Genomic DNA, 25,834 nt, shown 5'->3' on the forward strand with positions numbered 1-25,834 from the left:
CTTCCTTCCCGTGGGTCCCAAGGCCGACCTCGGCCCACCCTCCCCGGTATCCCTCTCCTCTCCTTTTTCCTCCTTCCCTCCCCCCTGCTACCCCCCTGCTCTGTGCTCCCGGCTCTGGGGCTGGGCCCGTGACGTCAAACACAGTGTGGCGTCGGCGAGACTGGCCGGCGCGGGCCATCAAAAGAGCAACGTCCTCTTTCCCAATTACCCACTGTCAGTCCGGGAACAGGGGCGGACCGGCTGGGAATTAAATGTTAAATACCCCCTACAGGCTGGCTCCATTGCACCGGGTATACAGCCGCAGCCCCCGCGCCTCCCTGCCAGCTCCAAACCACCCAGACCTGAAGGGGCCTTACAGAGCCTTCATTTTTTTTCAGGATGGTCGGGGGGTGGGGGTTCTCCATCCCAGTGCAGCCCGACTTGGGTGCCTGTGATTTAATTAAAACGAATAATGCCCCCCCCCCCCCCGCCCCCAACCCCAGTATGGTAGGTTATCAGAGAGGCGCCGCTACACCGGAAGGCCTTCTTCTCACACATCTTTTCTCTTTGTCTTTTAAAAATCGCTCTCGGCCTCAAAAGTTAACATTTTCAAGTTCTGGCGTGGGCAGCACTTCTCTCCACAGGACAGGCTCCCTTTATCCTTCGCGGCCTCCAGGTCTGGGGTGGCTTTGGACCGCGGTCAGGCCCGCATCTATCCTGGTCCGGGACTGACGCTCGGAGAAGCGCTGTTCATTTTTTCCTGCTTCCATTCTTAATCTTAATCTCGGGACTTTTAGCAAAAATGTGTGTGCGCGTTCCTCTGTCCCCGTTTGTGGAGCGGTTTCCGGTGAATGTTAGAAGCTAAATAATTAAAAGGTTTGGAGAGCGCTGTGAGCAGCAGAGGCTGGCAGCGTGACTGGCCCTAGAGAGCAGTGGTCAGAGAGAAGGGAAGATCGATGGGCCGCCCTGACAGCCGGGGACGAAACGGGCTCAGGAGGAGCCGGGTGGTTGGGTGGTGGTGGTGATGGTGCTTTACTTAGGGATTTTCTTCCTGTTCGACCGACTTCTAACAAACACCAGGTTTAAGGAGATGGAGGCTCCAGAGAAACTCCAAATCCAAGACCCGGAGGACCCACGTTTTCACCACTTATTCAAAATAAATGTTACTCATCTTTCTATAAGGATTGTGTATTAAAACAACTCCCCTTCACCGAGTGAAGGCTGAATTTGAATATCGATGTTTTTGCATGAAAGGAATCCTCCAGCTCCAATTTTTGTATTTGACGGAATCTTATGGGGTGGAGGAGCGAAAAGGGAATATGTCTTCCATTCAATAGAACCCGCATCAAGCTCTTAGTGCCGTCCGTGGGAAAGCCTGCGGGAGAACTCTCGCTCTCTCATCTCACACTTTGTGCTGGGGGAACGGAGGGTGGAACCTGAGTCTTCTTCCGCCTGACCCCTGTGCGCCCCGGCCACCTCGGCGGGCGCGCGCGGCTGCAGGAGACTGAGCGCCACTAGGGGATGCAGTGACTCAAAGGACCGGGACGGGCAGCGGAGGTTGGAGGCCGCGGGGCCGGCCAATCGCGGCCCGGCCATAGCCTCGCCCGCTGATTGGCTCCTTTTCCAGCCCCGCCTCCGCCCCGCCCTTTGCGGGGCGTCTCCAAGCTGCGCTCCCTCCGCCGGGTGTGGAGCTCCGCGGCCCGAGTCCCAAGCCCGCGAGGTCGCCGCGGTCCTGCCCCGCGGCCGCCGAAGGAGGCGGGGGAGTACGCTGGGAAGCCGAGTAAGTCCGCGAAAGCTGGGTCACTGTAGTGAAGACCCGAGTCCCGCCTTTCCAGTCCCGCACTGCAGTTGGAACTATTTGGAGTCTTCCTCCCTCTTTCCTTTCCATCCATCCCATCCACTTTTGCCACTGAAGTCAAAAGCACAGTTCGATTACAGATATTGGGTCTGGAAAGGACAGCTGCAACAGCTGAAACCTTCGCGGGGCTTGTGAACTCCAAAGGCCAGGGAACGTACTGACAACGACTCCAAAAGTAACGCGGAGTTTCAATCAAAGGCATACTTCTCTTGCCTGATTTCTCACTCGCAGACATTTCTCTCCAGAGGCAAATCTCAAAGTACTTGGACGTTAATTTTGTTTTTTTTTTTCTGATCAGTTTTACATGCTCATAGCACCAAGTCAATGAACTTCTCAATACTCCCCAGAATGAATAATAATAAAAAAGTTGCTCACTTAAAAAGTCTGAAAAAGCAACTCTGCCTGTAGAAATTAAGTTTATGAATGGAGCAGGCCGGTTTCTCCGGCAAGGAATAGTCCACCCAGCCGGAAAGAATTGGCAGGAGCTGGAGCCACATTTAAAGGGCCAGAGCGCGAATTCCCTCCTGCCCGCCCCCTCCTGCCCGCCCCCGCCCCCGCCCCCGGCCGCTTCGCCCACCCGCCGCCCCCGGGCTCCCCGCCCTGGCCGCCCTGCGAGGCGCCCCTTTCCGGTCAGTGCAGGGGCGAGAGGAGGGGGCTGGGGGTGAAGCCCCGGAGCGGGTTTGGGTTGCAGTTTCCTTGCGCGGGGGAGGCTGTCCCCTCCTCGCCAGCGCCAGGCTCCTCCCTCTCTCGCAGATGACACTAGAACCTCCTTAAGTTGCGTCGCGCCACAGCTGTCTGCGAACACTGAGCTGCCTGGCGCCGTCTTGATACTTTCAGAAGAATGCATTCCCTGTAAAAAAAAAAAAAATACTGAGAGAGGGAGAGAGAGAAAAAGAGAGAGAGACGGAGAGAGCGCAAGACAGAGCAAGCCACGCAATCTGACGGAGCACTCTCTGCTCCAGGTCACACGCCTCCTCCTCCTCTCTGCTCCTCGCTAACCAGGTTGGTACCGGCGACTTTTATTTATTTATTTATTTATTTTAGTTTGATTTTCCCCCTTCTCTGCATTTGGAAAACTGTACAACATTTAAAACGCAAACCCTTCTCTTTTGGAGAGTTCCTCAGAGGCTGGAGAAAGGACCTGGGACCGGTGTCCCCCGGAGGGAGGGAGTGTCGTCCGAGTTGGAAGGGCTCAGCCAGTCCCGGGCTCCCGGGCTCCCGGGCTCCCGGGAGAGCCAGGCTGCGGGATGTCCATTGGGAGTCTTTCCCTCCTGGGCTGCGTCCGGGTGTTCCCAGCTCTGTAGGAGGTGCGCGCGTGTGCGCGTGTCCCGGGGCGCGGGCCGGCGGCTCGAGGGCAGGTGGTGCCACTTCATAAACTCAGGTGCCAAAGAACTTCGGAGCTCACCCAGGTCTCCCCTTCTCTCTTTTGCAGGTGACTCGAGGAGGGCCTCCGCCTTGGAGCCGCTGTAGAAGAGCCTCACTTGCAGAATTCCAGCTGTTCTCGCCCCCCTTTGCAGTTTGGGGCCCCTTTATCCTTCTGTACCTTTTTTTCTTCTTCCTCTTCTCTTTGCTAAACTACCACTAAAAGATTTTTTTTTTTTTAATCTCATTTGCTCATCTTTCCTTCCCACCTTTCCCATTCCCATACTGAAAACAAATCATTAAACGAGTCCTGCTCCTCCGACGGCAAGCTCACCTGCAGATCCTCGGAGCACCCCCGCCCCTGACCGCCCAGACCGATCGCCCTCCCTCTCCACCCGCGGGTTCCGGGCCCGGCGAGAGGGCGCGAGCGCAGCCGGGGCCATGGAGGTGACGGCAGACCAGCCGCGCTGGGTGAGCCACCACCACCCTGCGGTCCTCAACGGCAGCACCCAGACACGCACCACCCGGGCCTCAGCCACTCCTACATGGACCCAGCGCAGTACCCCTGCCCGAGGAGGTGGATGTACTTTTTAACATCGACGGTCAAGGCAACCACGTCCCGTCCTACTACGGAAACTCGGTGCGGGGCCACGGTGCAGAGGTACCCTCCGACCCACCACGGTGAGTCCACCCCGGGTGCGGAGACCCCGCTGCCCCAGGTCGGGGAGGCCGGGAGGGACCCGGGGTGGGGAGACACAGCCAAAGCTCTCAGCGCCGTTAGTGCTTCATTTTAAAAACCTGGGGCCCGGAAATGGGCGAGGAAGCAGTCTCGACCGTCTTGAGAGTGTGTTTTTCACAACAGTCCCGGAGGCGCCTCTCCGCGGCTGGAGTCCCTGGGGCCTGGCGCTCACCTGGCGGGCGCGGGGCTGCAGCCCGGTCTCCCCGCGCGGCCGCAGGACCGGGGCCTCCAAGGGCCTAGGCGCCCGGAGCCAGGTTCCCCGCGGGCACCCGGCGCTGGCCCAAAGCGGCTCAGACTCGGTCCTTGCAAAGGGCTTCGCTCCTCCAGCTATCTCGTAGCTCCTTCTGCCAGCGGACACATTTCCAGAGAGGCCCGAGAGCCGGCTTTCTTCACAGCCCTGATTTTGACTGCTCCGCAAAGCGAGTACCTTAGGTTTCTAGGCAGGTCTAGCTATGCCTGCGCTCGGAGGAATGGACTTGTGGTGCTTTAAGGGGTTTTGGTGGGAAGACTCCTGCCCTAAGGTGGAGACATTTGCGGTTTCTTAGATTCCCGGCTGCACAGAATTTTCCTGCGGCTTTGCTTGTAGGTTGCCCCATTGCTGCTCCCCGCACCGCCGGCCTTCCCGTCTCCCCGGCCTACAACAGTCCCTGAGGCTCCCAAAGAAGGTTGAGGATCCACCAGGGTTTCTTTTTTTATGGAGGAGCGATTACAGTTGCCTTAACTTTGTTTTTCCTTTCTCTTTCACCTTAAGAAGTTTGGGAGTTCTGAAATGCTAAAAAGAAACCCAGCCCTGTGTAGTTGGGGTTGGGGATGAGTGGGGGGCACTAGCGCTTGCCAGCAGCAAGGGTGGTTTTCAAAGAAGAAATAGCAAAGTTTCACGCGCCAGGCTCTCTCAGTGCCCGGGTTGGCGGAGATGACAGAGCCCCTCCGGCAGCAGGCGTCCTCCGCCCTGCTGTCACCACGTTTCAACCATTGTTTCTGCGGATGGGGCGCTCTTTGCCCTTGTTCGGTGCAGATCAGCAGTTCAGTGGAAATGCGTGGATGCAGACTTCATACTATTTACTATACTACTTCCTGCATAATCTGAATCTTGACCCTTGGTGTTCAGAGAACTCTCCTTCCCCTCCTCTCTCCTCCCCTTCCTCCCTCTTAAGATTTTAGTTTCAGTATTGTTCTTAATGGTTAAAATAGAACGTCAAACGCTGAGGCAGGCCCTGGATTAAAAGATCAAGGTGTGTGTGGATTTGAACTTGCAGTTTAAATTCCCCCCTCTCAGAGTGGATGTATGGACTTGTCTGGGTTATGGCTACCTTCAACCGTGTGTGAGCGAAACATACACATGAGCTGGAATTGTGTGTATCAGGAGCTCAGGTGAACATTCACATATCATGCTGTGTGAGGGACAACTTGGAGGGCATCTGGGCCTTAATTTATTTTCTTCTACAGGATTGGGGAGGGTGAGAAAGGCATCCCAGGGCACAGCCTTGGGAACTTTCTCCAGCAGTCTGAACAGTTACAGTTTCCCTGCAAATCCCGTATCAGGCCTTGCCAATTATGAGCAAGCACTGAAGTAGGGTTACCTGCAAGGAACCCTAAGAAGCTCCCCTCTCCTCTCTTCCCAGCCCTTTCCTTCCTGCTCTGGGCACGGGGAGCTGGGCACTGCTGCTGGCCTGTCTCCAGGCCAGTGGATTTTCCTGGTGTTGAGTGCTGTGAGGCCAGGCTCACCCCTTCAGGCCTCATCACTCACAGCTGACTCTTATCAGGCTGGCTGGGATTAGGTCTAGGATGGGGGACCCCGGCCATTGAAGGAAGCCAATAAATCAAGTCAGGTTCTAGAGAGGGACCGCAGGGGATGTGATTTAGAAAGTGTATCTGGAGAGGCCAATAAGCCAAGGGGCCCTTCTTCACTCCATCTCAGCACCTCTTGGGTGTCAGACACAGGCCCTTCATGCTTTGGGCTTTGATGGGACATTTGTGTGGGAGGGAGGGATTGAAGTGTGTGCTGCCCAAGGTACTCGGGGCACCACCTGGATTAGAGAGAGTGGGCCTGCTCCCCGGTCCGGTCTGTGTTTGGGATTTTCCTGTGAGGGAGACTGGGGTGGAGGGGAATCCGAGGGCCTCCGGGCTGTTCTCACCAGCCTTTCTGCCTCCTGCCCTTTCCCGCAGGGAGCCAGGTGTGTCGCCCACCGCTGCTGCACGGATCCCTGCCCTGGCTGGACGGTGGCAAAGCCCTGGGCAGCCACCACACTGCTTCGCCCTGGAACCTCAGCCCCTTCTCCAAGACGTCCATCCACCACGGCTCCCCGGGGCCTCTCTCGGTGTATCCCCCAGCCTCGTCCTCCTCCCTGTCGGCGGGCCACTCCAGCCCGCACCTCTTCACTTTTCCGCCCACCCCGCCGAAGGACGTCTCCCCGGACCCGTCCCTGTCCACGCCCGGCTCCGCGGGCTCAGGCCGGCAGGATGAGAAGGAATGTATCAAGTACCAGGTGCCCCTGCCCGACAGCATGAAGCTGGAGTCTTCACACTCGCGGGGCAGCATGACCACCCTGGGAGGGGCAGCATCCTCGGCGCACCACCCCATCACCACCTACCCGCCCTACGTCCCAGAATACAGCTCTGGACTCTTCCCTCCTAGCACCCTGCTCGGGGGCTCTCCCACCGGCTTTGGGTGCAAGTCGAGGCCCAAGGCGAGATCCAGCACAGGTAGGCGCCTGCTCTCCCCTGGGGTCGCTCCTCCTCCTCTGCCTCTTCCTTCTCCTAAATCCAGGGTAGGGAAAGGGGAGCCCAGGCTGGCTCCACGGGGTGCTGCCCCAGACCCCTCTGAGATGTGATTTCTTTCCATTCTAACAGCCGCAAAGAACGAGGTGTGTCCCCTCTCAGTCCAGTCTTCAGAGCAGAGTGGCAGTGGGATCTAATTGAACCCCCCAATGGGCTGAGAAAGGGGAGAGACAAACACAAACACAAACCCTCCCCTGCCTGCCTGCTGGGGGGTTGGGGGAGGCTGACGGGCTCTGCCAGTAACCTTCAGTCAGTTTCTAAGACCAAATGGAAGGCGAGGGAATAGCTCTTTAGTGTTTAATGCTAAAACGAAACCTCCTGAAACCTAAACAAACACAGGTCCCTCCTCTGACCCTTCCTGGCCTCTGAGTTCTTTTGACTGTTCCTCTCCGCCAAGCTCTACCGGGGTCATTCAGTCAGCAGAGGACAGCCCTTTATACAGACATGTGTAAATAAAGTGTATATATCTTTTTTGCACTGGGCGTGACGCTGCAAAAGCAGCCCACATATTCGTTGCGTGGAAAAGGGGGTCCTTGTGGTAACTTTTGGGACAGCAAGGGAGGCTCTGACCTCGGGAAGCAGCTGCATGTAAATCAAAAGCAGACAGGGCCAGGTACCTGCAGCCCGGGCAGGGGCAGGCCGGTGTCTCAGGACATAGTCCCGCACGGATCTGAAGCCAGAGGAGGTGGGGAGGACGGCAACAGATCTCAGGTGTGTGCCTGTGCTTCCTCTGCTCATCCTCTCTCCAAAAAGCACACACCCTGTCTTAACAGCGCACTATTTATTTATTTTCCTGGTGTAAACACTTGCATTAATGTCCACCACCTCCCAACCCACATAAAATAATTTAAAAGAGAGAAAGAAAGAAAGAATCTACCACTAATTTTATTTCTAACCAAAGCAGTTGAATCAGAAAGCTTGGGATTCACTGAGATGAGATTCAGTTATGTTTTTAGAGATGATTCTGTGAAGACTGTTGTGCGGTGGGTGTGTCCATTTCAGGGTGGGTGACTGTCCCGGTCCATTCCTACTGTCTTGCCTCTGTCCTCCGTCTATGGAGTTTCTGTATACAAAGAAGTGGTGAAAACTACTTGTTTTTTATGGGCGAGATGAGCAGTCTTGAAACAGAGCTGGCAAAACCCCGGTTTAGAAAACTTGAGAGGGAGGGCTCTGGGCACCCAGTGACCATGAGATCAGTTTTCAGGTTTTTTTCCAGGGTGACATTCACTCCGACTGCCTGGGTAGGACTGTCTCTATTTAGTTGATATGTTTTAGCTAATCCAATTATTTTCAGACTGCTGCACGCGACAGTTGCATTGTTTATCCCGAGCCAGGAACTTTAATAGAGTCCGGATGCGGTTAGGCTGACAGAAAAACTTAGACCTGCATGTTCAGTACATGAAAGTCGGCAGAGGGAGAGGGAGGTAGGCTGCTGGTGGAGTCAGAGAGAAAGCAAGAGGGAGAGCGGGCCAGGAGAGTGGCCTGGCTGCCTGGTCAGGGGCTGGGCTTGGCACTGAGTAGAGGGTTTGAGAGAAATGGGGTGCAGTTTTCTGCAGAAAACCTGGGATTAGATCAAAGGCTTGAGGTCTGATGGCAAAGAAAGCAGACCTGTGCAGTTTGAGGTAGTGATGGGGTTTTGTTTTTTTAAGTTCTCTTTTCTGGCGGGGCTAAAAGTTTTGGGGGAAGATCGTGGTATCTGAGGCCGGTGTGGTGGTTTGTGTATGGGGGAGGGGACAGAGGACTTTTTCCAAAAGCCTCTGGTTTCTCTGCCCTCATTTCCATGTTTGATTTCTCCCCCTGTGTTGTGCACACCTTCGCCCCTCAGTTTAGTCTTTTTCTTTCTCTCATCTTTTCCCTAAAGACTCTGAATATGAACATGAACATTAGGGAGGTGGGGAGAGCTGCGGTTTCTCTAAACCAGAATCGGGGGGACCTATATACCTATTTTACTTTGTGTGTGTGTGTAGGGAGAGAGATAAGGAGCCAATTGAAATTTGACTTTTTACTTCCTCCTCTTATTTCTTTCTCACAGTCAAAAAACAAAAAACCAAGGCCAGCACACCTGGGCATCCAGGGAGCCGGGACTTTTGGGAGTGTGGGATCAGGGAGGGGGAGTTTCTAGACATTTTCTGTGTAAAGGCGGTGGAAGTGGTGGGCATTCTTGAGAAGGGGGATTCTTTTGGTTTTAGTGGTTGCTTTTTTTTTTTTTTTAAACCTCTTCTTTGCACTTGCCAAGGAGGAGACCGAGAAGAGAGGGCTGTCGCATTTTGGAGAAACCGTTAAGCTGTGGTTAGGGCACCTATTGCTTTTCTAATGAGGGCTGGCGCTGGGATAGATCTTTGCAAACAAAAGACAAAGCCCTTCTGCAAATGGCCATTTCCTAGCTGCCCACCTCCTGTGGGCATCTTACTCCACCTTCCTCTTCACAACCTCCACCCCTGCTTCCCACCCCGGTCCTTCAGCCCCGTTTCTGGATTTCAGTCGGAGGCGAAGGGGTGTTTGAAATGGCTGTTGAATGTCAAGAGGCCACGCAGCTTTGTGGTTCTTGTCACCTAAGACAGAGGTGTCTGTGTGAGTTGCTCACACTAGGCAGTGAGTGAGGGGAGAGAGAGAGAAAGCAGGAAACAGTCAGGGCCTCCATTAGGAAAATTGGTTGTTTGTGGAAGTCACGGCCTAGAGGCAACAAGGAGAAAAGAAAAAATAAGTAAAACCCACGCAAGTCAATCGCAAACTTGCGGAGTGAATCAAGACAGAAAATTGCTCTACTGAGCAGCGCCTTGCTGAGGAGGCAACCGTTGCTAACTCTTAAGGTCCCTCTGAAAAGGACGCTGTCATCCTCCCCACCGCCTGACAAAGGAAAGGAAGTCAGACTATCTCGTCAGGCTGGGAGATCCCCCAGCCCAGGGTGCTTAGGAGCAGGGAGCCAGAGGAACCTCACGCCAGCTCTCCAGCGGCAAGTAGCAAAGGGACAAAATGGCTGGGAGCCTGAGAGGCCCCTGTCTTGGCAGGATGGAGGGTAGGCAGCCCCAGCCAGGCCAGGCCAGCATCCCTGTCCCCGGATGGGTCTGACCCAGTGCCCACTTGGGGCACGGAGCCTGCAGGGCTTGCTGGCCTCCTGGCTCTGGCAGCCCCTGGCACCTCCTTGCCCACACGCCCCTCCCTCCTTCCTCCATGCCTACCCCACATCCAGCGGCTACAGCCCTCGGGCTTGGACCCCGTGAAAGGTGTCTGGATGCAGTTCAGTCCAAAGCCTTTTTTGAGGACCGATGGAAGCTATTGGGTCCCTAGGAAGTGCTCCCGGCACACCAGGACCACGTTTCTGTAGAGAATCACGGGGGTTCTTGGAAGGATTTGTGAAGACCCTAAGTTAAGAACCTTTTTTAAAAATTTGGAACGAGAAATAATAATAAAATCTCTTAACTCCTTGACATAGATATTTTTATTTTTTGGAAAAGGAAAGTGAACAAAAACAACCCAGTACTGGCATGGACTCCACAGTGAAAGGAGACAAAACCCTCTTGCATTTCCTAAAAGTTCTTTTCCTTCTCTAAATTCACCCCTGGAGGAAAGCATGGCCACAGGTGTAAGCTCTCTGATTCCCTCCTACTCGGTCTGGGGTCTCCAGAGGCAGCACAGGCCCTGTCCCCAGGCCAGCCTTGCCCTCCCAGCCAGGAGTCAAGATTCCCCATTGCTCTGCTGCGTTGAGTTAGCTGATTAATCTCTTAAAACAACCTTTAGGAGCTCATCTCTCTTTTGCCCATCCCCCAGCACCTCCCTCCCAGTACCCCAAAGAGAGCAAACCCACTGGCCCGCGGGATAGAGGGGGTGGGGGTTCCTTCCTTCGGGGTCCCTTCTCAGGGCAGCCAGGTGTGGAGAACAGCCCCCAACAACCAGACAAGCTCGCCCAGAAACAGTCCTCCTCCTGCAAAAGTTGAAAAGCGTTCAGTAAGCAAGCTCCCCGCGTCCTGAGATGGTATTTTGAGGGATTCTCTCCAGGAGCTTTCCCTCCGGAGGTGGGTCTGGCTCATTCTTCTGCCCCGAGTGAATGCTGCCCAAACCTCGCCTGGCCGGTTTTTGTTGATTTTGTTTGTTTGTTTTTTTGGAGAAAGAGCAACTGCAGGCAGGCCTTGGTTAATGAGTTGACCAAGAGCTCCCCCCACCCCCGTCCCTAACTGGCCTATTCCGATCTTCTGCCTTTCACTCTGCCCCTCTCCCGGCCCTTTCCCTTCCCTCATCTCCAGGTTTCTTGCCTAAAGATGGCACTTCAGTCCCTATCACAGTGCCTGGGAAACTGTGGAAAGCCTTGGCCTTTTCTAGAGGAAAAAAAATGTGGAAATGAGAGGACCCTGCTGGGTGTTCATCTATTACTTGCCAGCCAGGGACATTTACAGTTTTATGGGAAGTAAAATCAAAAGCCCTCGCCACTAAAATCAGTCAGCCAATTGATCAATCTATTCATCTATTTACTATCTGTTTACCTATCTTGCCATTGATTCATCTTCCCTTTCTCCCCATCCTAATCTTTATTACTTAATCAATCTGTAGACAGACCTACTGATGAGAATGAGTCACTTTTTGTTTTCCTTTGAGGGAAATGAATGGAATGTTTGCCTTTGGGTGTCTGGGGCTCCGAATTTTCTCAGGGAACACTTTCAAGTTGAAATTTGCCTTGGTCCTCAGCATTGGGCAGGCCCAGAACTAGGTTCTGCTGCAATTTATTCATGGGCCACTTCTATGTGTATGGGTTAGGCCATGAGCTGGCCATTTAAGAACTCTTTTCAGCATGGCAGCCACCTTCAAGGGAGATGGGGTGGGAAAGTTCCCTAAAAGAGGGAGAAGAGAGGGAGAAAAAAAGAACTTCTCTATTTGACTGTCATTCTCTAATTCTGTGCCCTATCAGCTTTTCTGTGTTTTTTTTTTTTTCCCTTCCATAAGTGACTTATGTGTGATCTTGTTTCTAGAAGGCAGGGAGTGTGTGAACTGCGGGGCGACCTCTACCCCACTGTGGCGACGAGATGGCACTGGGCACTACCTGTGCAATGCCTGTGGGCTCTACCACAAGATGAATGGACAGAACCGACCCCTGATTAAGCCCAAGCGAAGGCTGGTGAGTTGTCTTTGGGAAGCATTGATCCAATACTAACCATTTGGTGTTTTTAATTTCCTCTCTCCCGGAAGGAGAGCTTTCTGCAGGAAATTGGCAGGACAGCTCAAAGTCATGTCAGCTTGCTTGGGATAGTGCCCCTCTCCCCCCTTTTCTTTTTTCAAATTAGATGCACAGAAAAGCTTTCTCTCTCATTATTTTCCTCTCCAGTCACTTACCAAATTGTTAAGTGTGCTGACTTCTTGGTTATCAAATCTGAAATGTATTCGATAATAGCAGGAGTGCTTTAACAGGACCAGGACCACTGACTTTAGATGCATTGATAATGACAGACAGATGGAGAAACCTAGGATGAGAATAGAATGTCCCAGGCACCCCCCAGAACTTGGTCCTGAAGTGGTAGAAGTGATCACAGCCTCAGTGCTGGATGAATCTCATGCCAGTGATTTAAGATTAATGGGGCCAGTTAACAGGATTTCACAAGCTGAAGACATTGTATGCAGTGGAGTTTTTCGTCTTAGAAAGTGAGGACTTTCCACACGTAATTCCTGTGGGAAAAATTGTGTGATTCCCGGATTGCCTCTTGGTCTTAGATCCCCCCATTTGGTCTTAGATACCCCCATTGAACTACTATCACTAGGGTGCTAGTTTTTATCCCCACGCTTTCTCTTTCTTAAACTTCTTAACCCTTTACAAACACTTGAGAAAACCTGGTGCTATCAAGCATTTATTAGGAAAACTAGCAGAAGTTCATTTGTCAACTTGTCCTCGGAACCTCAGGCCAGCTTGAATAGCAAGTGCATGTAACAGACAAATAAAGCAGGCTTGGCAGAGCATAGCTTTACAACCACAGTCGAGAAATCAAAATGTTTTTTGTGGTGTTGACATTCACCATGTAGAGTGGGGAGGAGGGGGTTTCCCCATGCAAATTAATGTTGAAGAAGCATCCATCAAATTCTAAGGGGGAGAAAATCCAAATCCTTTCTATTTTTTAAAAAAAGAATCGTGTGTCTTTCCCATCAGATTTTAGGGCAATTCAACACCTTTCACATCCTCTTCAGAAGAAGGAGAGACTTTCTAGGGATGGAAGTGCCCACGTGACAAATTTTTGGCAATCCTTAGTCTCTAGGCTTTATTCTTTCTGATCTTTGCCCCTTTCTCCAACTTTCTCAACCTCCTGGTCCCCATGCACATTGGTATTTTTTTTTTTTTCCTTTCTCTCATGTGCAAAGCTAACTTCCTAGGAAAAAGCTGCCGGATATCTGAGCACTGGAGATAACTCATAAACAACAACTCAGCTTCCCTAACCTAAACGTCAAGATGTTTGAACGGATCAGAACAAGACGTGTTTGAAAAAAAAAAAATGGCTGGAGGTGTTAGCACAGAATGAATATGATCACACCACAAAAGAATGTTCTGAATCACTCAAAACCTGGCCTTCATTAAAAAAAAAAGTTAAAAAGAAAAAACTAACAACAAAAACCTCTTGTTAAAAATAAGTCATGGTACTATTATAATTGAGCTTTTTTTTTTTTTTTTTTTTAAGGTAGAAGTAAAGAAGGAAAAAGGGGAAGTAAAGTCTCAGACTATGGGCTGATTGATGAGCAAGAGTACATTTGACATTTTCTTGGGGTTTCTTCTGTCTGGGCAGATTGCATAGGAGGCTCCCCTTGCATTTTGTATAATATTGTCTTCACTCACCTTTCAGAAGCAATCACTAGACTCTGAGTAATAATTACTTTTAATTCTAGAGTTCATTGGCTGTCACATTTCCAGCTGTCTTTTCTGTCTTACTCATCTGTTCTGGGTGGTTTTATAGTTTTAGTTCCATAGAATTCATATGCTCTGTCCTGAGAGACACTCGGAGCACATTCAGGTTTTTTTTTGTTTGTTTGTTTGTTTTAAGCCCTTAGATGCATTTGACTTCTGAATACCTAGAACCTTTCTTTTTCTTCTCTCTTATATTTCCTGTCCCTCCATCCCAGCTTTGTCTCTCCAGTTTATTTTCATGTTTTGCACAGTTGCAGATTCACTGAGGGCCACCCAGCCCAACATGTAGCTAGCTCCCCGTCAGATGCATATCTAACACTGAGTAAACTCATGCAGGAAATGGGAGAAGTGACCGAAGGGAAGAGCCATAGAATTCGTCCCTCAGTGCCGCCAAGATTTTCCTAGGTCTGACAACCAGCTGACTGGCTTGCTTTATTAATGTACTTTGTCTCCTGCTAGTGAATCAAACAGTGTGCCTTTGGGAGGTTCTGCATAAATTCGCATAAAGTCTGTAGACCGAAGATGTTTTCTGAGTCTGCTCCTATTTATGAAACTGACAATATACTGCAAAGGACACACTCTAATTTTACCAGTTGGCCTGATGTACTTGTGTGATACATTCCAAGTTGTTGGGCTGGGAAATCCGGTGGCTGAGTAGATATTAGTCTACTATATCCGAGTATTTCTTTTAAAGGAAAAAAAAAAGTACAGGAAGATCATAATAATCACATAATAACATAATTGTCAAAATCATTAAGCACTGATTTAATGTACTTTTTTCTCCCCAAGAATACAGAAGAACCAGTTATTTGAGTGTTAAATTATCACATTTCATGAAGGCAGGTGGGGTTAGAGGCAGGTAGATTATATTGAATTGTTTTTAAAGTGGGCGTCCAAAAAGTAGAACCTTTTTGATTATGATAGATAAGGGCTATTTTTAATTTCCAGTTCCTTAGAATGCAGAAAATAAGTACCGCTACTACAAAAAAGAGAGGCTCTGCTATTTAAGCCTGTAGGATGGAGGAGCGTATCTGTAGAGCAATTTAGTGGCTTTGAAAGGAAAGGAAGCAGTCTGGTTAACTCAGGATGGCCACTGGGTTTTCCATACCCGACAGCTTCAGATCTTTGATTAAATATTGATGGAAAAGTACGCCACAATTTCTGTCCCTTTTGTCCTATGCTTTTATAACTATGCCAGATTTTTTTTATTTATTTATTTATTTATTTATTTATTTATTTATTTATTTATTTATTTAATCAAGCTAACTGAATTCTTTCTCCTCCACTTGTCTTTCATAATATTTTTGAGTTGAGGGGCAGGAATAATTTTGTGGTTAAAATTTTCTTTTTATGTTGTGGGGGATGGGGCTGAGTTGAGAGGTGAATGTTAGAAGTGACCCAACTCCATTTTTCCCCCAAAGTTTTTGAGTTTAATTTTCTTTTTGACAATATGGACATAGAGAATAGTCCCCTTGTAAATGTGTGCCAAAAGAAAGTGAAAGATAAATTTCTCTTTTAAAAGAAATGAAGGCAGTGACACAATCAAATAATTAAAATTCAAGTTGAGGCTGACATCTGACCTGCAACTATTGTGCTCTGTGAACAGCAAATAGGAAATACCTAATTTCCAGAAGGTGGAATGAGATGAGAGCAGGAGGAGGGGCCACGTTCCCGTTGAAGACCAAAATCCCCTCTATATAGTTTGTCTCATTAACTAAAAGCTGCCTAAAGAGAATGAGCATGGCTGTCACCGGGAGTGACCAAGTCTGAGTGTGGGCTGTGTAACCGTAGGACTGCCGTGAATTTGCCGAGGTCTTGTTCACTCTGGATGTCCTGCTTGGTGCTTCCTAAATTATGCACCTCATGTATGCAAGCTCACCCCGGCACAGACATTCCGTTAGCACTCTGTTCTTTATAAGCCAGCCTTGTTTTATTGGGGTCTATGAAGTGCTTTTGGTGCCTTTGGGATTGTGCTTACTTTGCTGTTAGTAATTGTGATGGCCAGGCGCCTCACTGAGAAGTCATATCTGAGCAGTTGCACTTGAAAAAGACCTTTTGTGGGCCTGGCGAAGGAGGCTACTGGTTAATTCAGAATGGCCACTCGTGAAAACTAAACATCTGGTGGACTTTGTGGGATAGGGAGAGGGGGAAATTGACTCAGAGGGTAGTATTGGCTTACCTGATCCTCCCAAATTCTACACAGGAGCGCAGCAGGCTAAATTCTGACCACACGGCTGCAGGCTGGCACGCTCCTCTGCCAGTGGATCTTCGATATTTTTCTTTTTGAGGCTGCTTTTGGGGATCTTCCTTACTTTCATGTGGGCCACTTGCTAGTTTTGATTTCAATGATAATTTTTTTATGTCTGTCTCTGTAGTTCTGAAAACACATTTAACATTTGTTTTGATTTCCCCCCCGCCTCCCCTCTCTCCACTCCCCAGTCGGCAGCAAGAAGGGCAGGAACGTCCTGTGCAAACTGTCAAACCACCACTACCACGCTCTGGAGAAGGAATGCCAACGGGGACCCTGTCTGCAACGCCTGCGGGCTCTACTACAAGCTGCACAATGTAAGTGTCAGGGGGGCCAGCCACAGCCGTCGCCCTTGCTGATGGTGCCCAGTGCACAGCGTCACCCTTCCAGGTTCCCCCTTCTCAATCTGCATGCTGTTCTCTGGGCCGAACAACAGGCCTCCGATAATCAGTGCGGCAGGACCCAGTGTAGGGAACTGCTCTGTACAGCGTAGCCTTGCTGAGAGTGAAGGCCTTAAAGACAGACAATCCAGCCCCCGTGGTAGGTGCGGAGAATATCAGGGAACACTGCAGGTAATGCAGCAATCTAACATGGGTGGTGGATTCGGGTCTGGGTTTTTAAGGGTAAAAAACTTCCCCTTGGAAAACAAAAACAAGTCACCGTTTATATTTTGATGTTTCTTTGTGTTTATATTTCTGGCAAAAAAAAAGAGCAAAGTAACTAGAACTGTAATTCATGGCACAAAAATTCCTGAAGCGCAGAGGCCCGAGATTCAGTTACTGAGGGGCAAGTCTTGGCTTACCCTGTGCTGTGAATTTTAAATGGATTCTCTGTATAGAAGACACGAGATGAAATGTCTGAGAGATTTCATCTGCTGGCTTTGTCCTACTCGGCAGAGAACCGAGGAAAGCTGAGGAAAGAATCCCAGAGTGCTTACCCAGACCAGGGAAAAGAAACCCTGCCTTTCTCCTTCTATATGTCATTAGCAGAATGATAATTGTCAGTCACCTGGGTTTAGCTTTGTCAGTTCTAACATTTTAATTTGGGGACCACCCATGTTGCAGTGTCTTTGCCTTAAAAAAAAAGTTTCCCCCAAAACCACTCTGGCTAATAGCTATGACCTAGTGAGGCCTGAAGTTTGCCTTAGTCCCAGAGACAGAATTGTCCTTTCCCTCTCGCTGTCACTCTCTTCTTTGGCTCCGCCTGATTTTCCGAAAGTCTCGTGGCCAATCTGACTTTGGCAAAGTCTGGGGCTGAACGGGGAAAAGGCAGAGCGTTTTTGCTCACGGCCATTCTGGCAGTCACCTCTTCTTACCCAGGAATACCTGGGAATTGGGGAGGAAGTGTTTCTGGTTAAATTTCTTGAGTCACAGGAGAACTTCTTAGGGTGACCCCAGCACCCTTGTCCTTTTTTACCTTTTGGGGATAAGTTGCTGAGATTCCCAGAGAGCCTGAAAAACTCACCTCCCTGCCTTCAGTGCCACCCTCTTGCTACGGGCCCCGAGCAGGGCCAGCACTGATGGAACCAGGGTCTTCCCAGAGTTCAGTTCTTCTCTCTCAGATCCCTGGCCTGTGTCTGCATACATTTATCAGCATGGAAGCCCAAGTCCGTTTTCCCCGGGGGAATTTACTTGCTCACTGCAGTGGAGAGAAACAGATTTGTGATGAAAATCTGGAAGATTTGGGGCATTAGAGTTTATGAGCTCTCCCGTCATCAGCACAGCCTATAAAATTATTTTAGGGTTGTAATTTATGATTTTCAAATTCATGTTACTTGATTACAGTGGAGCCTCAAATAGTCTCATGAGGTAGACAGAGCAGAAATTATTTTTATTTCCGGTTTACTTAAAGAAATTATGACTCAGAGAAGCAAGTAACTTGTGCAAGGGAACATGGCTGGTGTAGTGGCAGAGGCAGGACCAATTTCAGAGGAGCTAATGGCTTTCCCGGGGAGCATCAGAACTGATGGGGACCAGTGGAAACTCAATGTCTTCTCGTTGTAGAATGTACCCGAGTTCAATTCAAAGCAATGAATTGAGTGTGTTTGTATATCTCTTTCCTATTTCCATAGAAGTATGGGAAATTAACCAGGTATGAGTTTCTTTGACTCCTTAGCCATGATGAGATATGATCTCACTTGTGTCCAAGCTAAGATAAATGTTTCTGAATATTATGAATTTCTCACCAAATCAAAGAAAAGTCCAGGCCCTCCCTTCACCGCTCATTCTCCTCCTATTCTTAATTAGCTCATGACTTCATGGCTGGGCTCCTGTGGGAGAGAAACTTGCTCATCAGTAAGAGTGGCTTTTCTGTCTTCTCTGGTTTAGTGAGAATTCACAAAAGGGGGCTATTTTTTTTGTGTGTGTATTTAACAATAAGAGATACTAATCCATTAACATTCTCTTCGTGCTGTTGTTTGTTCTGCCCATCGAGATACCTGCATATGTATGCCATAAGTTAGTTCCCTTTCTGCTTATCTCTGTGCTTAGATAACTACCTATCTCAGTATCAGTGAATCTAGGTGGTGTTGGGACTAGTTATCTGGGTTTGTGTGGCTATCGGTGTAACTAGATGTTATATTTAGATACCTGGCTGTGTGTATCTAGATATCCCGGTAAAGAGCTGTGTGTCCGGACATTATCTGGGGGAAGATTTGATGTGACAGTAGATTCCTATCGCCTCTGGAGGAGCTCCTTTACCTTGATTATAACTTTGAAGAAGGAACCCAGAGAGGTTCTTTTGGCAACGACCTTTTAGCTCTTCTGCCATCCCTTACGCTGCCTTCCTGGCACAAGGGGAAATCAGGTCTCAGCTCCAGTGTGAGGTTCTGTACCCCACCCACCCCCTGCCACTGCCCCCCGCCCCGACACCCTCTCCCCCTCCCCGTGACCTCTCCCAGCTCAGCTCCAGGAAGCTGTGTGTTTGCTGCTCTCAGAAGCGTGGTCAGCAGCCCGTCGCTCTTGGCTGTTTGAATTCTTTCTTCCTTAACTGCTGTTTGTTCACTTTTGGAACAAACAGGTAGATCCTAGAGCCATGAGAAACTTCTTTCTTGTTTCACCCTTGAGGATGTTTTTTCCCAGGAGTCAGGAATGACCGAGACCCTGACATTCCCTCCTTGAGTTGCTTTGCCGCATTCCCTGGAAACGAGGCCAGATGTGGGTTGCTGCACGGGACAGATGACTGCTATTGCGGTTAATCTGATTCTGACTCCTCATGGAGAGTGGTCTCTGTGGCTTTGTAATGTCCCCTGTCTTGATTCAGCCTACGCCCTCCCCCCTGCCCCCACCCCAAAAGCAAATGTATCTTAAAAAGAAAACCAGTGAGTCTTACGGAGAAGAGAGAGGTGGTATGCTGTCTCAGAGGCTGAAGACTTGTGACCTTTCGAGTAGTTGCTTGCCTCTGTCTTTAGTTCTTGCCTGGTTTTTGATTTTTAGGATGAGAGCACTTTCATGCTAGGACAGTGCTTTGCATCCCCCAAGTGGTTTGGCTCTTTGTCTAGTTAGCAGGGGAGAGTCAGAACTAGGTAGAAATTGCAATCTTCAGTCATTGCAGTTGCTGTGACAGGGGCAAGAGATGACCTTCTGAAAAGATAGGTTGTATTAAAATATGACCCCAGAACATACAAATTCCTGGGGCAGATTTGACAGCACCTCTCCTTGCCAAAGGGCAGGTAGAAGAGAGGCAGCCAAAATTTACTTTGAATCGGGGTACAGTCCTAGTTTCCCGAAGCAGATGCACATAAACACGTCTGGCCGCCTCAAGCAGTGCTTTTAAAGTCCAACACGAATTTCAGGGGAGGAGACAAAATGTTATTTCCCCCTTGAAGATGCCTCCATCCCGATGAAATAGTCTAAGGAAACCCTAATGAATAAGACAAGTTACTATATTTTAGGGAAATACAGTCCTGTTGGGTAGTTCTCTAGAATGTGGTCCCTGGGGACTCAGAGTTCCCGCAGGCAGATTTCCCCCCAAATGGCTGATGTGGATGAACATGATTAATAACCTCTGCTTGGAACACCTTTCCTACGGTCTCTTGGTTTCGGAAACTGATAGAGGCTGACAGTCAGAGCTCCGCCGCAGACCTAGCCCGCGGGCCCGTGGGTCCCCGGGGAGGAGGCAGGATGGGGTGGGCGGAAGGGGCCCCAGGAGAGCAGAGCCCCGAGCTGGGCAGTCAGAGGGACCTGTGTTGGAGTGGGAAAGCCTGTACCATTTCAGAGCCAGCAACAAAGTAAAAAAAAAAAAAATTGATCTTTGTTTAGATTAACAGACCCCTGACTATGAAGAAGGAAGGCATCCAGACCAGAAACCGAAAAATGTCTAGCAAATCCAAAAAGTGCAAAAAGGTACATGACACGCTGGAGGACTTCCCCAAGAGCAGCTCCTTCAACCCAGCCGCCCTCTCCAGACACATGTCCTCCCTCAGCCACATTTCGCCCTTCAGCCACTCCAGCCACATGCTGACCACTCCGACGCCGATGCACCCGCCGTCCAGCCTCTCCTTTGGACCTCACCACCCTTCCAGTATGGTCACCGCCATGGGTTAGATTCTCGGCTCGATGCTCAAAGGCCTCCAGGCGAGAGTGCCTCCAGTCCCTTCTACGTGCATTTTTGCAGGAGTCTATCATGAAACCGAGAACCGATGGATATCTGTTTGTTCTGAAGGCAGAAGGCAAAATGTTTGCCACTTTTGCCGAGGAGCTCGCTGTGGCGTCTGCGTTCCCAATCACTGAATCTGGATCCCATTTGTGAATAAGCCATTCAGACTCATGTTCCCTATTTAACAGGGTCTCTCTAGTGCTGTGAAAAAAAAATGCTGAACATTGCATATAACTTATAATGTAAGAAATACTGTACATTTGAAGAAGACTTTATTGCATCTGGGTAGCGGTAAGGAAGGCACAAAGGATGCCAAGAATTTTAAGGAAGATGGGGGAAAGCAAGTGTGGAAATTAAGAAGAAACTAGGTCTGATGTCCAAATGGACAAACGGCCAGTTTTGTTTTCTTCACTGGCCACAGGTGCTTGATGCATTTAAAAAAGAAAAAAAAGAAAAAAAGAACAAAAAGAACAAAAAAAAAAAAGTCGTAGGCGAATCATTTGTTCAAAGCTGTGGGCCTCTGCTTAGGAAATTGTATCAGTTCGGGCAATCTGTGTTAACACTCATTTTTTGCCATCGAGGGTTTCAGATAGCCTTTTCCCAGGCCTACATGCTGCGTGATCCAGTCCCTGTAATTGTTGTTTGTATGTATAATTCAAAGCACCAAAATAAGAAAAGATGTAGATTTATTTCATCATATTATACAGACTGAATCATTGTACAAATTTATTTACTGCTAGTGTTAAGATCTGCTTTTTTTTTTTGTTTAATATTTTTCTTCTCTCTCAATTTTTGGTTGAATAAACTAGATAATATTCAATTGACCTAAGGTGATTGTGCTCCAGAGGGCTTCTTTTCCCTTTTGTTTTTTGATGATATTTATTAAATAGCTTCTAAGGGTACAGCAGCACCTGTCGTTTGACTCACTCCTCCTGCAGCCTGTGCTATGAGGGTAGCAGTGTATGAGCTACCGACATGCATGTCAGCACCTTAGGCCGGACAACCCTGGCCCGGGGAGCAGCCTGGCTGATTGTTAGCTCTGTTGTACTCTGTGTTAGTGATCACTGCCTTTAATCTAATCTGTTGGAATAATAATATAAAATAATAATAAAGTGGAAATATTTTAAAACAACCCAGTAACATCGTATCAAAGTGTGGCCACGCTCTTCTAGAACCTGGTAGCTCTAGCTAATTTAAGAAAAAGAAGTTTAAAAAGAAACAACACCCAAACATGGGAAGTTATTCACTAGGAGATCATGCAAACCCCAGATCATCCACGTTTATTCCTTTGGGAAACGGCTCTATAGAGCCTTCCATGCAGTCCGAGGATTTACGCTGGGGTGGGAGTAACTTCCGGGGTCCCTCAGTGAGCTGTAGCTCCTTCTTCCTTGTGCACCTCGAATGAGGAGCCAGTCTTCTCACAGGAGAAACGGGAAGATGTCCTCGCTGAGATTCCCAGGCGGACTGCCGCTGAGGGATTCTTCACTGTTCTCTGCAAGACGTGAAGGAGCTGGGCTGGTTCTTGAGGTCATTTCTGTTGCTTTCTACTGTGGAATTGAGTAACACCACATGGAGAATTTATTAGAATGTTTGCGAAACACGAAATAACCGTTTTGTAACTTATGCTGTATAGTTTCCTTTTCCTCTGTTGACTGAATGTGTAACTATGACACACATTTAAAAACTTCTGTTAATCACCTTTCTGCTTTCTTAGCAAATATTTTAAACCTAAAGCTAAATGTTGAAATAAAGGAGTCGAGAATCACTGAGATGCAGATGGAGATCTTACTGGGTCCTAATTAATGATCTACAATTCCAGTGTTGTTTTCAGTTTCTTTTGAGGCACTGAAGGAAATCATCATCTATTGCCATCTGAAACTTGGGAGATTTTGTGGTATTGTTCCAGTGTCTCAGGATTCACTACCTCGCTTCTTCACGAACAGATCTGAGTTAATGAATGCCCTTTCACCTTAAGAACAGGGAGTTGAAATTCTTGGCATTCTTAGGGTGGGAGAAGGTGGGGGTGGGGGGGTGGGCACACAGAAAAATCCCAAACTCAGTACTCTAGCTCCATTTATTTTAGGTACTGTAGTGGCATATTTGATTTTATTCCTTCAGGAAAATGTCATTTTATCATCCTGTATATTGAGTCAACATTCTAAGATATTTCCAGAAGATATGAGAGATTTGAAAAAAATATGATTACTATATATGATTCAGTTTCTTAGAAGGTTATGTATTTTCATGGTTTCAATGGTTTTGTTTTTTCTTCATTTAAAGTAAATATAAGACACACTAGGGGAGCAATACTAGAGAGGGTCTCACCCAGAAAAACAACAAGATCGTAGATCTTAAATATTGCTTAAATATTTTTGAGTAAACTGTACCTCTAATTAATTTTCAACCTCTTTTGCCTCAGTTTTGAAATAGTTGCATTAGCTCATCCATAGATTACTTGAGAAATATGTACACAAATTTGGGTTATTTCTCTAAAACATTTAAAAAGCCAACATAATAGAAAAAATATACTATGTGGTTATTGCACAGCATTGGTATTTGTGAACTCCTCTCATATTTCTAACAGTGAAGTTTATGAAGTAAAAAAATTTTAATTTAAGCGCTTTTTATGTATTCAACAAGTACCTAGCAAGTGTCTAGGTTGAAGTCCATTTAAAACCACTTTTTGTTTTTTAAGCAGATCAGGAAATAGAGAAACCAAGACTTCAGTGTCTCATTCTTACTTTGTGACATTTACGTGTTATTCCCCTTTCAAAAAATCTACATGCACTGTGGTGCGGTTCCCATTTGGGCCCCTGGGTTGGTTGCCAGGCAGACAGCAGGCCACAGAAGTGGGGACACCCAGGGCCTGCCTTCTGAGCTCAATGTCTATTCTCTAAACCTTTCTGTTTTTAAAATTATTCAAAAAGCCGGTTCATCATCACAAAACTTCATTTTAGTATTTCCTGAGTCTAGGACTCGGAGGGGAGCAGATTCTTCCCGGGTACTGCATGCCTGACTGAGTTTGGTAAAACACCTGTTCACAGAATTAAAGCACCCAAACTCAAATGCCACCCACGGTCTGCCTCTGATACTTTCCTCACAATGGTGAATTGTCTTATTTCCATTTCAAAGATTTAGAAGCATTTTTTTAATATATATATTTTATTGACTTTCCACAGAGAGGAAGGAAGAGGGATAGAGAGTTAGAAACATCGATAGGAGAGAAACATCGATCAGCTGCCTCCTGCACACCTCCTACTGGGGATGTGCCCACAACCAAGGTACATGCCCTTGGCCGGAATCGAACCTGGGACCCTTCAGGCCGCAGGCCGATGCTCCATCCACTGAGCCAAACCGGCCAGGGCAGATTTAGAAGCATTATTGCTCCATGTACTCTTTATTTATTTATTTATTTATTTTTAAAAAATATATATTTTATTGATTTTTTACAGAGAGGAAGGGAGAGAGATAGAGAGTTAGAAACATCGATGAGAGAGAACCATTGATCAGCTGCCTCCTGCACACCTCCTACTGGGGATATGCCCGAAACCCAGGTACATGCCCTTGACCGGAATCGAACCTGGGACCTCTCAGTCCGCAGGCTGACGCTCTATCCACTGAGCCAAACCGGCGCTCCATGTACTCTTTTGTGACATCGCCCTGTCCTCAACTCCCAACCCAACCCCAAATTTAGAACCATTTCTGTGATTTCTGCTGGACAACAGCCATTATCGACTCTTCTGTTGTTAAATTCCCTCCAATTTCCAAGCTAAGGAGAGAATTAAAAATTTTTAATTAAAAAATAAAAGGCCAAAAGAAAACCTTTGAATGATGGCACATTATATTGCGGGTTTATCCACAGGACACAAGTTTGAACCGTCTCCAAAACAGCGAACACATCAACTCCTTTCCTGTGCTTTCAAATGAAACAAACTTCGGAAAAACATTTTCAGTTTTGTTTATTCCATCTTGTTCAAGTGGTGTGAATACACCCTCAGATGGGACTTGTCCATACCCTTTGCAAAAGCCCAGGAAAGGGAAAACCCCAGAATTCAGAGATACTCATTGATCATTTGAACATATGATGATGATGGGCCCAGAAGCCTGAGAACTCGCGATCCTGATTGTGCCACAGAATGATCTGAGGCCGTTGGCTAGATTTCTCTGGGAGTCAGCTCTTTATCTGTTACTTAGATGAGATGGCCTCAAGCCCCATGAGTCCATTAGATGATGTTGATGATTATTTTTGAGAACATCCTTGATTAGGAAAGGTGTCCTTACACCCTTGTCAGAATTATGACCAGTGATTCCAAAAGGGGCCTGACTTGTCCCACTCCCCTCTGTCCTTAGCATTATCTGGCAAAACAAAAATTAACTTGTATTTTGTGACTGTCAGCCCAGGACAGGAGTTAGTGTCCCCGTCTGCAGAGTCCCTGCTACTTCCCTGAAATGTGTCTAGGCCCCTCTGGAGTGGAATACACAGGGCTTGCTTGTCCTGCTGATGTTGGCAGCGTGGTTCATATTTCACTCATCCATTGTGTAAAGAAATTCTGCCTGAACTGCTTACAGGCTATTCCAGGGCAGAGCCAGAGTCCAGTCTTTCTTTTTCCTTGTGCCCCCTCTGTCTGATCTCTCTGGAGAAGGGGATCAACGGAGGAAGCAGATCAAACTTCCCCAAAGCTGTTCCTTTTCTGGGACTCCATGATGACTTGGGTATCTCCTGGCTCTTTCTCACTTGTGTTTGAGCTTCTTTGCAGGGGATCTCGGTACATTAGCCACATTGTTTGTGGTGCATTTTGACAATCCCCTGTCATGTCTGTGTGCACAGTCTGGCAGGCTGGCACTGGAGCAGGGATTTGGAGAGCAGGCCCACTCCCCTGCCCATCCCTGTCCTGCCCTCCCGACCCTGCCGCCATAGAACAAAAAGCATGCATTGGCAAGCACTCCTCTGTACTGTGTTCCAGTGAAAGCCCATACATGTGCAAACACCTGGAGAAAAGTTTGTCTTCCTAAGGAAGTCGTTTTGCAACTGGGATGTAGTGTGGAGACAGGCAAGGCAATCTGCTCCCAGAACTGGGTCCTCATTTGGTGAACTGGTTTGAACAGAATCCCACAGCAAAAGGATTGGTTGGTGTCTGCACGATGCCTAATTACTACCAGGTAGTCAACTAAGAAAGCAACCCAATTGGGGATTTTTAAATTTTGGGCCTTTGGGCATAAGAAACTTCCAAAAAATGACAGTTTTCTTTTTTTCTGATTATAAAATTAGTTAATACTTATTGACCAAACTTGTTAAGTACCCTTCCACACACACTCAAAAATTTTTTTTTAAAGAAGCAGAAGAAACAGGACTTTTTGGGTTGCTGTTGAGTTGGCTGTGTGAATCCAGTCTTTTGAACA

At 48.2% G+C, this 25,834-nt stretch overlaps 1 protein-coding gene across 1 annotated transcript in view; it reads left to right on the plus strand.

The window, feature by feature from the left end:
* The window catches only part of GATA3 (GATA binding protein 3), a 30,780-nt gene extending 8,571 nt beyond the window's left edge, over positions 1–22,209 (plus strand). Inside the window, 8 exon segments of the mRNA XM_059663879.1 lie at positions 3,270–3,701; positions 3,704–3,763; positions 3,766–3,845; positions 3,847–3,880; positions 6,105–6,641; positions 11,678–11,823; positions 16,030–16,155; positions 20,098–22,209. Coding sequence (XP_059519862.1) covers positions 3,641–3,701; positions 3,704–3,763; positions 3,766–3,845; positions 3,847–3,880; positions 6,105–6,641; positions 11,678–11,823; positions 16,030–16,155; positions 20,098–20,382 — 1,329 coding nt within the window. The 5' untranslated portion in view covers positions 3,270–3,640 and the 3' untranslated portion in view covers positions 20,383–22,209.
* The last annotated feature ends 3,625 nt before the right edge of the window (positions 22,210–25,834 follow it).

This window comes from Myotis daubentonii, chromosome 1 (assembly GCF_963259705.1).
Source record: "Myotis daubentonii chromosome 1, mMyoDau2.1, whole genome shotgun sequence".
NCBI lineage: Eukaryota > Metazoa > Chordata > Mammalia > Chiroptera > Vespertilionidae > Myotis > Myotis daubentonii.